Genomic DNA, 16,158 nt, shown 5'->3' on the forward strand with positions numbered 1-16,158 from the left:
TGGGGGAATTAATACAGCAGTTTGTCTTTTACCTTCAGCAAGTTTATTCTACATTCAGCTTAGTAAGGATATAAACTCCTTTTGATTCCCCCATGCAGACTATTTCAGCTGTATCTATTTACACTGAGGGGCAGGCTTGGAGGGCCGAAGAGCCTGTTCCTGTGCTGTAATTTCTCTTTGTTCTTCTGGAGGTTAAGCCAATAATTGTGACCCGTCTTTAATTAGCTTAACAAAGTAATTGCTCTGACACCAGGGAGGCGGTGATGAGGTGGTATTGTCACTGGACTAGTAAACCAGAGACCCAGAGTAATGCTCTGGGGACCCAGGAAATCTACCATCCTTACCTAGTCTGGCCTGTATCTGACTTCAGACCCACAACAATGTGATTGACCCTTAACTGACCCCTCAGGGCAATTAGGGATGGGCAATAAATGCTGGCACAGCCTGCGACGCCCACGTCCCATGAATGAATAAAAAAAATTAACCTTCAACAGTACAAAAGTTAACTGCCATTTTTGAAGTAATGTCCAATAATAATTAAATAACAAATCAAAATATTGGATTGATCCAAACGAAACCTCAGAGGTTTTTCAGTCTGGAAGTCTAATTTTCCAATTTCACTCCAGCCCTGTGGAAGATACTGCATTAAGCTAAAAGGTATCTTTAACTTGGTTAGGAACTCACTCATTGTAACTTGGGACAACAGACTCGGGTTAGTGGAGCACAGGATGTATCTCAGTGGATCCTAACCTGTGATTGTTCAAGCCCAATTACTGGGAGTAGAAAATGACACCACCCTCTCTCAAGCCAAGGGACACAGACAAAGAGTCACCTCTCACCTCCCTCCTGAAACTGTTGGTTTGTCTCCTGAAACTGTTGGTTTGTCCCAATCAGTGTGACACAGGGCACTTATACTTACACATTGAAAGATCAGACAACTAAGCTTTGAAGTATTTGAAGAGGTTTTGGCTTTATTGAAAATAAAAGTAGCTGCTTACTTTCAGTGTCTTTGGATCTAGCTTCGACCAGTGCGTAGGAGTAGAGATTTCTTTACTCTCCCCATCATCCTTCTCCTCCTCTTCCTGTTCAAATAAAAAAAATTAACAGAAATAATCAGTAATATTTGGACGTCTGGAGAATGTATTCACTCATTTTTTTTGAAACAAGTGTAGCTGATCCGTGCAAGTAGCAAAGGTCACAACTGCCCCTCAGAATGACTCCTCCTTAATGTTACTGAATAGAACAGTTCACTGCTACATAAACACATGCTCTCTTTAACTGATCACATGCCACTCATCAGCCAATCAAAGCCAGATCTGTGGAACACAAAAAGGTGATCAATGACATCAAACAAAAGGACGCAAGGGCTGCACAGACACTGTAAGTCCCTGGCGGCCACACTGTGTGTTCTTATCGTCTCTCAATAAGTACAAGCCCCCCAGACATGTTCTCTATCAAAGTGTCTGCTCCACACACCCCACACTGCACGAAACTGTGGCTCAACCAACTGACCTGCAAATCAAATACTTTGAAAGAGTTTGTGTATATCCAATGATTGTGTAGGTAAGAGTAACATACTCGAGATAAAAGAAAGAGAAAGGGGATATTGAAAATTTGGAAAGTAGTAGAAATTTCTGTAAACAACTAACAACACCTGCCCAACTCAACAACTAGTGACAAGCTTCCAGCAGCAATTTGGTTTTCTCTTTGGGTATGAAGGAGCCAATTCTTAACAAAGGATTACAATTTGGGAAAAGAAAATTAAGTTTCAAATGTGCTAATTCTCATGTTTTAAGGAATTTTCAAATGACAAAATCAATTAAGAATCATTAACGGTAGTTTGCTGCAACTCTAAGCTGGGAGCTGTATTACCAGTTACTGTAGCTTTGCATCTATGTCTTCTTAAATGTATGCAATGCTCATAAAAAGAGCACGTTACTTGATCTGTGTGTATGTAGTGCGCGTTTTTTTTGTGGTTGTGTCCCTGTGCCTGTGAGAAGCGGAAATGGAAAAGGATTAGCGTTCAGTGCCTGTTCTCCATCAGCCTCCTTGTGTTCAGCCTGGAGCTTCTCAACCAGCTGCTGCTTGTATCCACGGGAGAGCGCTTCCCACTCTGAACGGGTGGGAAGGCAATGCCAAACATCCGGCAGAAATATAACCACGGTCTCCACATGGGCTGGAACCGTCCGCCCCTTGTGGTGCTCCTCGGGGCGATGGTAACGGATCTCTGCAAAACGGTACCTGTTGCAAGGGAAGAAGTGTATTGGAAAGGAAAATTCTATCAGACATCACATAGACCCTAAATGACTCGCAGGACATCAAGCTAGAGAAATCTGTCATACACACAGCTTAATGTCACTTAACTGCAACTGTAGGCATCCAGACAGGCAATTCACACTGTTCAGTTATAATAATGGGAGACTGATTATTACTAGAGACTGTATAATAACGATGCTCGCAATGAAGAGCAAAATACCATAATCTTTTAATTTTCTTTGAAAACACTGTTTTACTGCCTTGCAGTTAAATGACACCAGCTGTACAATTCAGAAGAGCTGCACGGCCATCACTTAAAATTTATTTATATAAAAAGATGGAAACAATTCTATTATCAATTGAGCATCCTAATTATTCCTCCCAGTGGCGAAATCCTCTCCACGTACGAACTTTCTTCAAGGCATATAACATATACAGCAACACATTAACATGAAATATGAATACAGATTTAGTGTTTAAACATGTCTATTAAATATGGATTCAAATCAACAGTTTATAAAGCACTTAAATGTCTCCAATGTCATTCTTACAAAATAATGACATCTCACACTATGAGACATGCATTGCCACATAACAGGTGCCATGAGAGTAGAACTAGTAGAACAACGCCATGTATTTTACCTGGAACATGGCCGGCTGCTAGACAAGAAAGACTCCAATCACATTTAACAGAAAACGGATCACAATGTTTACAGAAAGGCTCTACCCTGTTACTGAGTCATTACTTACCACTGGGTGCAACCACTTAGGTCAATGCTCGTCAGGGCCTTACAACAGCGAATAGCAGTTCTAATCAATACTGAAGGGTCGGTCTCAGGATTAGGTCCATCCAGAGAGGGAGACCAGTGACCCCCAATGGCCATAGCTTCATCTTTTCCTTTCATTCCTACCAAGAACTGTAAAATAACACAAAAATCAATTTGCATTTTCATAAATGTAGCAATCACATAGAAACATAGAAGATAGGAGCAGGAGGAGGCCTTATGGCCCATTCATTACGATCATCGAACTCAATAGCCTAATCCTGCTTTTTCCCCATAGCCTGTGATCCCATTCTCCCCAAGTTCTATATCCAGCCTCCTCTTGAATATATTCAATGTTTTAGTATGTTTTAGCAACTTCCTGTTGTAATGAATTCCACATGCTCACCACTCTTGTGTGAAGAAATCTCTCCTTATCTCTGTCCAAAATGGTTAATCATGGATCCTCAGACTGTGACCCCTGGTTCTGGACATATCCATCATTGGTAACATCTTCCCTCCATCTTATCTGTCTAGTCCGGTAAGAATTTTATAAGTCTTGATGAGATTCCCCCCCTCATTCTTCTGAACTCCAGTGGGAACAATCCCAACCTAGTCAATCTCTCCTATGACAGTACCGCCATCCCTGGAATTAATCTGGTAAATCTTTGCTGCACTCCCTCGAGAGCAAGAACATCCTTCCTCAGAGAAGGAGACCAAACTGCACACAATACTCCAAGTGTGGCCTCACCAAGGCACTGTACAATTGCAGCAACACATCCTTGCTTCTATACTCGAAACCTCTCGCAATGAAGGCCACCATACCATTAGCCTTCTTTACTGCCTGCTGCACACCTTCAGCAAATGGTGTCACAAGGGCACCCGTGTCCCGTTGCACACTCCCCTTTCCCAATTTACAACCATTCAGGTGTTAAGACATTTAGCTGCTGTTGTATAATGAGTCAAAGATTCTGCTCCTTTCCCACAAACACCTGAATTTACTACAACAGACTCTGCACAAAACTCTAACATCACATCACCTGACACAAAGAGCACCTGAAGCCCCTTTACATATCAGTGTCAATTATTGGATACTTAACATAAATGAGAAAACTAATTGGAATGTCTCTGAACCCATTACTCAACAGTCTCCCCTTCCTCAGAGAAAAAAAATAATTAGGTGAAAACAAAATTACAAGAAACTCAAAAACACACACGCAATTTCCCCCCTTCTTTTTTTCATTTTTGGAAGAAAAAAAAGTCACAGAAATATTCATAAGCCTCTACAAGGCTTAATGTCTCAGCAGCCAAAGTGCTTTTGATCACTCTCCTTATTTTCTTTGCTCCCCACACGAGGGCAACATTTACCATTGTTCCCCAAAAGGAAAATGATAAAACCTCCTGCGCTTGAAATTTGAATAGGATTTGCATAGGATGCATCACTATAAATTTCATAGAATTTATAGTGCAGAAGGAGGCCATTCGGCTCATTGAGTCATATAAACTATGAGTTTCAAGTGTCTATGGTCACCTAAAACTGGGAACCTCAAAACACACTCCTGCATTTTTAGTTTGACCAACGCTTTATTTGCTCTTATTATGTCTGCCACTTTGGGATCATTCATTTTTGTACTCAACTCTAAGACATCAAAACTCACATCCGATTTAGTCTGTCTACCTAACCAATTCAGTTGCCCAATTAAACTTTGCAGTTGCTCTTTTCCCATCTTTGAAACCATTGTCTTTTTGTGAAACCCAGCCACGGCTAATTGCTATTGGGCTGATGTTTTCCAAATAAGATTGCTGACGTAAAGTTGCCCCTAACTTAGTCTGTACGATTTCCAGTCCAATATATTTAAATGCACCAGAAGCCTGACTTCCAACCCTGAATTCTTTCCTCAAACCAGAGATTACAATAGCTACGAAATCACTAGTCCCACCCCACAAAAAATCATTGACACGTATCATAAAGAGGTCAGAAAGATTTCCTTTATAGTGCCAGTAAAACATTGCCAGATTGGCTATCAATTGGCAACAGCCTAACTTTAACAAAACTGACCTTACCGAAAAATACCAGACTCTAGATGCATCATTTAATACATATACACGTTTGTTCAACTTCCAGAGTACCCCTTTCTGTGTTATCTGCCTCTTTAGGAGGACGAGAAAATGTCTCTCTGGAACTGATGCCCCTGCAAGCAGGCAGCTTTTATATCTATAGATTTGCATTCCCATGCCTTTGTGGCTAATAGAGCCAAGATGATCTTTAAAATAACCTTTCCTGCCGTAGGTGAATCTGCCCTTGAATCCTGATCTTCTAAGTTTTCTTCAAATCCCCTTGCCACAAGCCCGGCCTTTGCCTTATAAGTTGCATCCGGAAGAACCTTTTCCGTGCAAATCCATCTGTGGGATAGAGCTCTTTGTCCCCTATCCGGTACTTGCGTGTATACCCCAAATTCACTCCAACTATGCAGTTCTTGCTGTTTGACATCTTTGATAACTTTTTCATCTAATTTATTGGAAGCCACCAAAATCTCACGTGAATGTGGGCTTTTACTCCTATTAGTATTCGTAGTCTTACTTATGTTCCGAGACCTTGATAAACTACGTCCCCTCTCCCGCCTGGTATCTCGTTCTGTACTGCTACAGCTTAATCTTTCCCTCTGCTGTGGGATGTCTTTTCAATAGTTCTCAACCTTTTCCTGCAGACCTGTTCACTGTCCGATGTACTATTTGAACTGGCACATGCGTTTCTGTGCCCTCCATTTTTGAACTTCGTGCTCCCAATCCATTGTCTTGACTCCTTCCCCTGAATGCTGTACATTCAACCAATGTTTATATTTTTCAGTGGCCTTCCCTGCTGTATGAATAACAGTTGCATCCTTCCATTGACTGGACCCTTCAGGCAAGTATGTCACTTTTGTACCAACTTTTGGCAGTTGTCCTTTTGGAAAAATGGCCTGTTCTAATTCATCAGAAGTGTTGTGTTCCTCTACAAGTACTCGGTTTATATCAGTTAACTGGTCCTCATAGTTCTGTAACACTTGCGTACCAGATGACCCTGGTTCCTCGTCATGTCTGTATGCTCTATCTAAATTTGAAAATTTGTAGTCTGTACCTATTATCCTTGGTGAATGTATCCTAACAGTTTGATTGCCATGTTGCAAAATAATTGTTCTGCCATCTATGCCTATGATCTTCCCTGGGCCTTTCCATTCATTAAAATTGTCTCTCTTATAGTATACTATGTCTCCTTGCTGAAAAACAGTAATTGATGGTCGTACATTATGCCTGAAAGCTCTGCGAATTCTTTCAGAGACTTCTGCTTCCAAAAAGGCTTGTCTATTGCTCAGTAATGCACTTAAATGCTCAGCAAAGGCAGAGCTAATTGTAGTCCCTTCCCAAGCTGGAGGCTGGTCATCCAAAATGGACGGAATTTTAGGATTTCTACCAAACACTAATTGATAGGGACTATAGCCCCCAACCATCTGCAATGAATTCTTTGCATGCACCGCCCATGCAAAAGCTGAATTTAGCCTGCAATTCGGTCTATCTGCCAAAATCTTCCGAAGCAGGTCATCGCTTATAGCATGGTTTCTTTCAGACACCATCACTAAATGGGCTTTCCGCAGCCGTATTCATAACTGTGATATTCACGTTTTCACACATATCTCTGAACTCATCATTAGCAAATTCTCCCCCAGTGGCCCCAAGGAATTTTGCTGGTGGGCCCAATCCTGTCCCTAATCATTTTTCCACGATTTGATCGAGAATTACTCTCTTTTCTTTACTTCGTACAATCGTTGATTAACTAAATCGGATTGCTAAATTTACAAAATGCAAAATAAATATATTATTGGCTTTAGCCCAGATCTTAAGGTCCATGGCCACAATGTCGTTAAAATCCCTGGCCAAAGGTAGGGTTACTATCGGTCGTGCTGGTGTCCTTCTGTACTTCCTACAAACTTCACAGCGATCACTAACCTGTTCTATCAGTTTAGTATAGTTTTCATCCTTTACCCCTCCATCCTTTAATAAATTTTTCAGCCTCCGAGGAGATGGATGCGCAAATTGCCTATGCAGTTTTAATGCAACAAGCTTTTTATCAGCTAGTCCCATTTTCAACTGCCATTAACACATCCTTAACAACTCTACTTGAAATATTATTTGTCAGTCATGGAATATAATAGTGTCCCGACTGTGTAAATTGTAAGTCCACCGTCTTTCCAAAAACTGCTGCCTTATCCTGTTCCATATCCAGTTTCATGTGTGCTTTCTTTATCGATGGTCTGCTCAGAAGCAAGGGTATCTCACTTGATACAACATCTGTGCTAATGAAATGATTCACTCTGGCAATATTGCAAGGGATCATCACTCTTTTCAGCGACTTCAGAGTATTATCATCCCCAAACCTGAAACTTGTGCAACTTTCAAATTCATTAACCTTGTTACGATTTTCAGCATTCAAGGAGTCCAGGTAACATTTTAACCAGACAATTCCACACACAGTAGATGTGCAGCAAACGTCCAATACAGCACAATTGAAGGATTCTGCAACCAACACCCTCACGCGCGGGAGCTGCGAGTCGGAGCGGAGATTTGAAAAGATCGCGGCCTAGTTTTGGGAGCCGTTCGGAGGAGGAGGAGCAGTCTCTGTCAGGGAGAGAACCTGAGAACATCTAAACACTCAGAAGGTAAGAAGGTAAGTGATTTTTACTCATTTTTACTTTTATACCTTTTTCAAATTGTGTCTGTCGGGGGAAACTGAAGTGACATCACAGAAAAGCTGTGGCCTGAGTGGCTGGTTGGGAATCTACACTAAATTAAAAAAATTAAGCATTGGTAACTAATTAAACATAATTACTTAATTATAATTTAGAGGGGTATCTAAGCCAGAGATCGGAGAGTACTATATTTAGCTTTCGCATTTATAGTAGAAATCTAGTGCTAGGAAACAGATAGTTGACAGTAACTTTGAAAAGATTTTTTAAAATAGATATTTTTTAAAAAATTTGTTTTAATTTTAATTTTAATTAATTGACGCAATGTCAGTTAGAGGGGTGCAGTGCTCTGACTGTGAGATGTGGCAGGTCCGGGAGGCTTCCAGCGTCCCGGATGGCTTCATCTGCAGAAAGTGCACCCAACTGGAGCTCCTCACAGACCGCATGGTTCAGTTGGAGCAGCAATTGGATGCACTTAGGAGCATGCAGGTGGCGGAAAGCGTCATAGATCGCAGTTATGTAAATGTGGTTACACCCAAGGTGCAGGCAGAGAAATGGGTGACCACCAGAAAGGGCAGGCAGTCAGTGCAGGAATCCCCTGTGGTTGTCCCCCTCTCGAAAAGGTATACCCCTTTGGATACTGTCGGGGGGGATAACCTATCAGGGGAAAACGGCAGCAGCCAGAGCAGTGGCACCACGGCTGGCTCTGATGTTCAGAAGGGAGGGTCAAAGCGCAGAAGAGCAACAGTAATAGGGGACTATAGTCAGGGGCACAGATAGGCACTTCTGTGGACGTGAAAGAGACTCCAGGATGGAATGTTGCCTCCCTGGTGCCAGGGTCCAGGATGTCTCCGAACGGGTAGAGGGCATCCTGAAGGGGGAGGGCAAACAGGCAGAGGTCGTTGTACATATTGGTACTAACGACATAGGCAGGAAGAGGCAGGAGGTCCTGCAGCAGGAGTTCAGGGAGCTAGGCAGAAAGTTAAAAGACATGACCTCGAGGGTTGCAATCTCAGGATTACTCCCTGTGCCACGTGCCAGTGAGGCTAGAAATAGGAAGATAGAGCAGCTAAACACGTGGCTAAACAGCTGGTGTAGAAGGGAGGGTTTCCGTTATCTGGACCACTGGGAGCTCTTCTGGGGCAGGTGTGACCTATATAAGGACGGGTTGCATCTAAACCGGAGAGGCATAAATATCCTGGTCGCGAAGTTTGCTAGTGTCACACGGGAGGGTTTAAACTAGTATGGCAGGGGGGTGGGCACGGGAGCAATAGGTCAGAAGATGAGAGCATTGAGGGAGAACTAGGGAATAGGGACAGTGGGGCTCTGAGGCAGAGCAGACAGGGAGAAGTTGCTGAACACAGCGGGTCTGGTGGCCTGAAGTGCATATGTTTTAATGCAAGTAGTATTACGGGTAAGGCAGATGAACTTAGAGCTTGGATTAGTACTTGGAACTATGATGTTGTTGCCATTACAGAGACCTGGTCGAGGGAAGGGCAGGATTGGCAGCTAAACGTTCCAGGATTTAGATGTTTCAGGCGGGATAGAGGGGGATGTAAAAGGGGAGGCGGAGTTGCGCTACTGGTTCGGGAGAATATCACAGCTGTACTGTGGGAGGACACCTCAGAGGGCAGTGAAGCTATATGGGTAGAGATCAGGAATAAGAAGGGTGCAGTCACAATGTTGGGGGTTTACTACAGGCCTCCCAACAGCCAGCGGGAGATAGAGGAGCAGATAGGTAGACAGATTTTGGAAAAGAGTAAAAACAACAGGGTTGTGGTGATGGGAGACTTCAACTTCCCCAATATTGACTGGGACTCACTTAGTGCCAGGGGCTTAGACGGGGCGGAGTTTGTAAGGAGCATCCAGGAGGGCTTCTTAAAACAATATGTAGACAGTCCAACTAGGGAAGGGGCGGTACTGGACCTGGTATTGGGGAATGAGCCCGGCCAGGATGGTAGATGTTTCAGTAGGGGAGCATTTCGGTAACAGTGACCACAATTCAGTAAGTTTTAAAGTGCTGGTGGACAAGGATAAGAGTGGTCCTAGGATGAATGTGCTAAATTGGGGGAAGGCTAATTATAACAATATTAGGTGGGAACTGAAGAACATAGATTGGGGGCGGATGTTTGAGGGCAAATCAACATCTGACATGTGGGAGGCTTTCAAGTGTCAGTTGAAAGGAATTCAGGACCGGCATGTTCCTGTGAGGAAGAAGGATAAATACGGCAATTTTCGGGAACCTTGGATAACGAGAGATATTGTAGGCCTCGTTAAAAAGAAAAAGGAGGCATTTGTCAGAGCTAAAAGGCTGGGAACAGACAAAGCCTGCATGGAATATAAGGAAAGTAGGAAGGAACTTAAGCAAGGAGTCAGGAGGGCTAGTAGGGGACACGAAAAGTCATTGGCAAATAGGGTTAAGGAAAATCCCAAGGCTTTTTACACGCACATAAAAAGCAAGAGGGTAGCCAGGGAAAGGGTTGGCCCACTGAAGGATAGGCAAGGGAATCTATGTGTGGAGCCAGAGGAAATGGGCGAGGTACTAAATGAATACTTTACATCAGTATTCACCAAAGAGAAGAAATTGGTAGATGTTGAGTCTGGAGAAGGGTGTGTAGATAGCCTGGGTCACATTGAGATCCAAAAAGACGAGGTGTTGGGTGTCTTTAAAAATATTAAGGTAGATAAGTCCCCAGGGTCTGATGGGATCTACCCCAGAATACTGAAGGAGGCTGGAGAGGAAATTGCTGAGGCCTTGACAGAAATCTTTGGATCCTCACTGTCTTCAGGGGATGTCCCGGAGGACTGGAGAATAGCCAATGTTGTTCCTCTGTTTAAGAAGGGTAGCAAGGATAATCCCGGGAACTACAGGCCAGTGAACCTTACTTCAGTGGTAGGGAAATTACTGGAGAGAATTCGTCGAGACAGGATCTACTCCCATTTGGAAGCAAATGGGCGAATTAGTGAGAGGCAGCACGGTTTTGTGAAGGGAAGGTCGTGTCTCACTAACTTGATAGAGTTTTTCGAGGAGGTCACTAAGATGATTGATGCAGGTAGGGCAGTGGATGTTGTCTATATGGACTTCAGTAAGGCCTTTGACAAGGTCCCTCATGGTAGACTAGTACAAAAGGTGAAGTCACACAGGATCAGGGGTGAGCTGGCAAGGTGGATACAGAACTGGCTAGGTCATAGAAGGCAGAGTGTAGCAATGGAAGGATGCTTTTCTAATTGGGGGGCTGTGACCAGTGGTGTTCCACAGGGATCAGTGCTGGGACCGTTGCTCTTTGTACTATATATAAATGATTTGGAGGAAAATGTAACTGGTCTGATTAGTAAGTTTGCAGACGACACAAAGGGAATATACAGTGAATGGTAGAACCCTCAAGAGTATTGAAAGTCAAAGAGATCTAGGAGTACAGGTCCACAGGCCACTGAAAGGGGCAACACAGGTGGAGAAGGTAGTCAAGAAGGCATATGGCATGCTTACCTTCATTGGCCGGGGCATTGAGTATAAGAATTGGCAAGTCATGTTAGGGCAGCACGGTAGCATTGTGGATAGCACAATTGCTTCACAGCTCCAGGGTCCCAGGTTCGATTCCGGCTTGGGTCACTGTCTGTGTGGAGTCTACACATACTCCCCATGTGTGCGTGGGTTTCCTCCGGGTGCTCCGGTTTCCTCCCACAGTCCAAAGATGTGCGGGTTAGGTGGATTGGTCATGATAAATTGCCCTTAGTGTCCAAAATTGCTCTTAGTGTTGAGTTATGGGGATAGGGTGGAGGTGCTGAACTTGGCTAGGGTGCTCTTTCCATGAGCCGGTGCAGACTCGATGGGCCGAATGGCCTCCTTCTGCACTGTAAATTCTATGATAATCTATGTTGCAGCTGTATAGAACCTTAGTTAGGCCACACTTGGAGTATAGCGTTCAATTCTGGTCGCCACACTACCAGAAGGATGTGGAGGCTTTAGAGAGGGTGCAGAAGAGATTTACCAGAATGTTGCCTGGTATGGAGGGCATTAGCTATGAGGAGCGGTTGAATAAACTCGGTTTGTTCTCACTGGAACGAAGGAGGTTGAGGGGCGACCTGATAGAGGTCTACAAAATTATGAGGGGCATAGACAGAGTGGATAGTCAGAGGCTTTTCCCCAGGGTAGAGGGGTCAATTACTAGGGGGCATAGGTTTAAGGTGAGAGGGGCAAGGTTTAGAGTAGATGTACGAGGCAAGTTTTTTTTACACAGAGGGTGCCTGGAACTCGCTACCGGAGGTGGTGGTGGAAGCAGGGACGATAGTGACATTTAAGGGGCATCTTGACAAATACATGAATAGGATGGGAATAGAGGGATTCGGACCCAGGAAGTGTAGAAGATTGTAGTTTAGTCGGGCAGCATGGTCGGCACGGGCTTGGAGGGCTGTACATTTCTTTGTTCTTTGTTTTATTCCCGGCATAAAACTGCTTGTTAATAGGACAATGCCTTCTTTCTGGTCACTATCTTTTTCCTCTTCTGACTCTTCCATGTCATGTGTCGCTTCAATTAGTGTTGGGTGGGGTTACTGGGTAATGGGGATAGGGTAGAGGTGTGGGTTTGGGTAGGGTGCTCTTTCCAAAAGCCGGTGCAGATTCGATGGGCTGAATGGCCTCCTTCTGCACTGTAAATTCTATGATTCTATGATTGAAACGCTCCATTATAACGTGTTGGACAGTTGAAAGCATAATGGTATTGAGAATCACATCGAAAACACCGATTTATCATGCCCCGTGCATTTCTGGGGTTCATCTTCCTATTGTAGGTTCTAACTGGGTATCCGTCTTCATACTTTCCGGGTCCCGATCTCCTTCTATAACCTTGGAACATGTTCGTGGCCGTACGATTCCGCCATCCTGTTAGTCGTGTATCTTCCATATTCTGCTTTATTGCAGGCTGACCTATTTGGGTCAACAGAGCCATCGGAATCGAATGTTGCCCCAGAAACTTTTTTTAAAGCGTCTGTCATCTGATCGAATAAGGTATCCTTATCCACAAACTGAATTCCTGTCTAAACCAGGAGCCTATCCATGTTGCTCACTCTAGCACAGTCAAGTAATTTAAAGGCCAACACTGACTGTGAAAATTCCAGGTTGTGTTTCTGCAGCCTTTTATATAGTCTACCAAATTCCATTATATAGTCTTCAATGGAGAAATCCTCTATTTTCCGGAACCTATCAAAATCCGACCATACTTCATACGCACTTAACAAGTCATCCTTCTTATAAATCTTATCCAGTCTGCAGACCTTCTTCTGAGTCTAACCCTTCCAATTCCAGCTCAGAAAACACTTTGCTCCAGATTTTACGGTCATAAGGTAGAGAAAGAGCCAATGCCATACCTTGTTTTCTCTTTCCCAAGGCAGTTCCATAGTCCACATACTACTGCACTTTTCCATTGGTCGTACAATCCCCTTTCAGAAAATAAGGAGGGATAGTCATATCCAGCCATCTTTATCCTAGATTCAGGCTGGCTTTTAAAGCAGACCAAGGCAGGCCAGCAGCATGGTTCAATTCCTGTACCAGCCTCCCCGAACAGGCGCCAGAATGTGGCGACTAGGGGCTTTTCACAGTAACTTCATTTGAAACCTACTTGTGACAATAAGCGATTTATTTCATTTTCATTTCATATATCTTTGTTTTGCTTTTTCTTCGCACTCACTCCTTGGTTTGGTCTGGAAATGTTGTATCTTTCAACCCTTCACATTTGCACAGTTACCATCCTCTGCTACCATTTGTTAGACGTTTAGCTGCTGTTGTTTCAAGAGTCAAAGGTTTTGCTCCTTTTCACCAACACCTTTATTTCACTTTAACAACTCTAACATCACATCACCTGACACAAAGGCCACCTGACATGTGTCAATTATTGAATACTTAACATAACTGAGACAACTAATTGGAATGTCTCTGAACCCATTACTTAACATCAGGTAGTAATCTGCCTTCCCGTTTTTGCTTCCATATTGTAGCCATCTGGGATGGCCACTTACAACTAGGGACAGAGAAACTCGCAAATCCTGGCGGGTAAAATGGACAAAGACAGATTCAGGCAGGCTCAGGGCCTGAAATGTATATTTGCAAGCAGGAAGTCCAGACGGTATCGAAACTCCGACTAATTAGCATTTTGATGCGGCCGATTAGCATTTGATGGCCCATCTTCACCAAAACAAAGGACTGGTACTCGAGCGACCGGTACAGTCCCAGACATTTCGGCGCCGCTCCCTGTTCAAGGGAAGCGTAAATGACGGGGTCAGTGACCGCTTGGGACACGCCCAAGCATCCAAGCCCCTGCTGCACTTGGAAATAATCGTGGCCGGGGCGTCAGGTCCAAGAGAGGACGAACATATGGCAAACTCTCTTCTTGTACTTGGGGGTTCTCGCGCTCTTTTGGGCGGTCCTCCAGTTTGGATCACCCAATTAGTGGGGCCCAAACTGGAGGACCGCCCAAAAGAGCGCGAGAACCCCCAAGTATAAGAAGAGAGTTTGCCATATGTTCGTCCTCTCTTGGACCTGACGCCCCGGCCACGATTATTTCCAAGTGCAGCAACACCAGAAGCAAGTCCAAGTTCAATGCTCGCTACCAGATGGATGAGCCTAGCTGAGCAGCCATTACTCTTTTGGACTCGATGGATCCAGAATCGAACAGCGGCCACTGTTCCTCTGACCTAAGCCGGGTGCCTGAAGTTAAGTACAGGTTGTCTTAGTCGATAGGTATAGGTTTTTTTTTAATAAATATATTTTATTCAAGATTTTTTGGCCAAACATAACAGTACGTAGTGTTTCTTTTACACAAGAATAAAGCAATATAAATAACCGTGGCCAGTTTTAAACAAATAAATAAATAATATATGAACAGAAACAAAAACAAAACTAAATGGCAACTGCCTTGTCAAAAATAAATACTCTCCAAAGATACAATTCAACAGTCCAATATACCATTACCTATAACAAATGCCGATACATAGACAATAACATCCCTGAGAGTCCGTCCAATTCCTCCCCCCCCCCTCCTCCCCCCTGGGTTGCTGCTGTTGTCTTCTTCTTTTCCATTCCCTCTATCTTTCTGTGAGGTAGTCGACGAACGGTTGCCACCCCCTGGTGAACCCTTGAGCCGAACCCCTTAATACGAACTTAATCCGTTCTAACTTTATAAACCCTGCCATGTCGTTTATCCAGGTCTCCACACCCGGGGGTTTGGCTTCCTTCCACATTAACAATATCCTGCGCTGGGCTACTAGGGACGCAAAGGCCAAAACATCAGCCTCTCTCGCCTCCTGCACTCCCGGCTCTTGTGCCACCCCAAATATAGCCAACCCCCAGCTTGGTTCGACCTGGACCCCCACCACCTTCGAAAGCACCTTTGCCACCACCACCCAAAGCCCCCGCAGTGCCGGACCAGAACATGTGGGTGTGATTCGCTGGGCATCTCGAGCATCTCGCACACCTATCCTCTACCCAAAAAAATTTACTAAGCCGTGCTCCAGTCATATGCGCCCTGTGAAACACCTTAAATTGTATCAGGCTTAGCCTGGCACACGAGGACGATGAGTTTACCCTACGTAGGGCATCAGCCCACAGCCCCTCCTCAATCTCCTCCCCCAGCTCTTCTTCCCATTTCCCTTTCAGCTCATCTACCATGATCTCCCCCTCGTCCCTCATTTCCCTACATATGTCCGACACCTTACCATCCCCCACCCATGTCTCTGAGATCACTCTATCCTGCACCTCCTGCGTCGGGAGCTGCGGGAATTCCCTCACCTGTTGCCTCGCAAAAGCCCTCAGTTGCATATACCGAAATGCATTCCCTTGGGGCAACCCATATTTTTCCGTCAGCGCTCCCAGACTCGCAAACGTCCCATCCACGAACAGATCTCTCAATTGTGCTACCCCTGCTCTTTGCCATGCTCCAAATCTCCCATCCATTCTCCCTGGAACAAACCTATGGTTATTTCCTATCGGGGACCGCACCGAGGCTCCTGTCTTTCCCCTATGCCGTCTCCACTGCCCCCAAATTTTCAATGTAGCTTGTGGTGTATTTCTTCGGTGAGAACGGCAACGGTGCCGTCACCATTGCTTGTAGGCTAGTCCCCCTGCAGGACGCCCTCTCCAATCTCTTCCACGCCGCTCCCTCCCCTTCTCCCATCCACTTACACACCATTGAAATATTGGCGGCCCAGTAGTACTCACTTAGGCTCGGTAGTGCCAGCCCCCCCCCTGTCCCTACTACGCTGCAAAAATCCCCTCCTCACTCTCGGGGTCTTCCCAGCCCACACAAAACTCATAATACTCTTATCGATTCTTTTGAAAAAAGCCTTCGCGACCACCACCGGGAGGCACTGAAACACAAAAAGGAATCTCGGGAGGACCACCATTTTAACCGCCTGCACCCTACCTGCCA

At 44.6% G+C, this 16,158-nt stretch overlaps 1 protein-coding gene across 6 annotated transcripts in view; it reads right to left on the bottom strand.

Moving 5' to 3' along the window:
* ccar1 (cell division cycle and apoptosis regulator 1) overlaps positions 1–16,158 on the bottom strand; it is a 409,621-nt gene that overhangs the window by 186,469 nt on the left and 206,994 nt on the right. For all 6 annotated transcript variants that reach the window (XM_072478734.1, XM_072478736.1, XM_072478731.1 and 3 more), the window contains 3 exons: positions 3,007–3,173; positions 2,031–2,241; positions 999–1,082 (listed from right to left, as the gene is read on the bottom strand). In XM_072478734.1, the coding sequence (XP_072334835.1) occupies positions 999–1,082; positions 2,031–2,241; positions 3,007–3,173 (462 nt within the window). The remainder of the gene's footprint in view (positions 1–998; positions 1,083–2,030; positions 2,242–3,006; positions 3,174–16,158) is intronic.

This window comes from Scyliorhinus torazame, chromosome 16 (assembly GCF_047496885.1).
Source record: "Scyliorhinus torazame isolate Kashiwa2021f chromosome 16, sScyTor2.1, whole genome shotgun sequence".
NCBI lineage: Eukaryota > Metazoa > Chordata > Chondrichthyes > Carcharhiniformes > Scyliorhinidae > Scyliorhinus > Scyliorhinus torazame.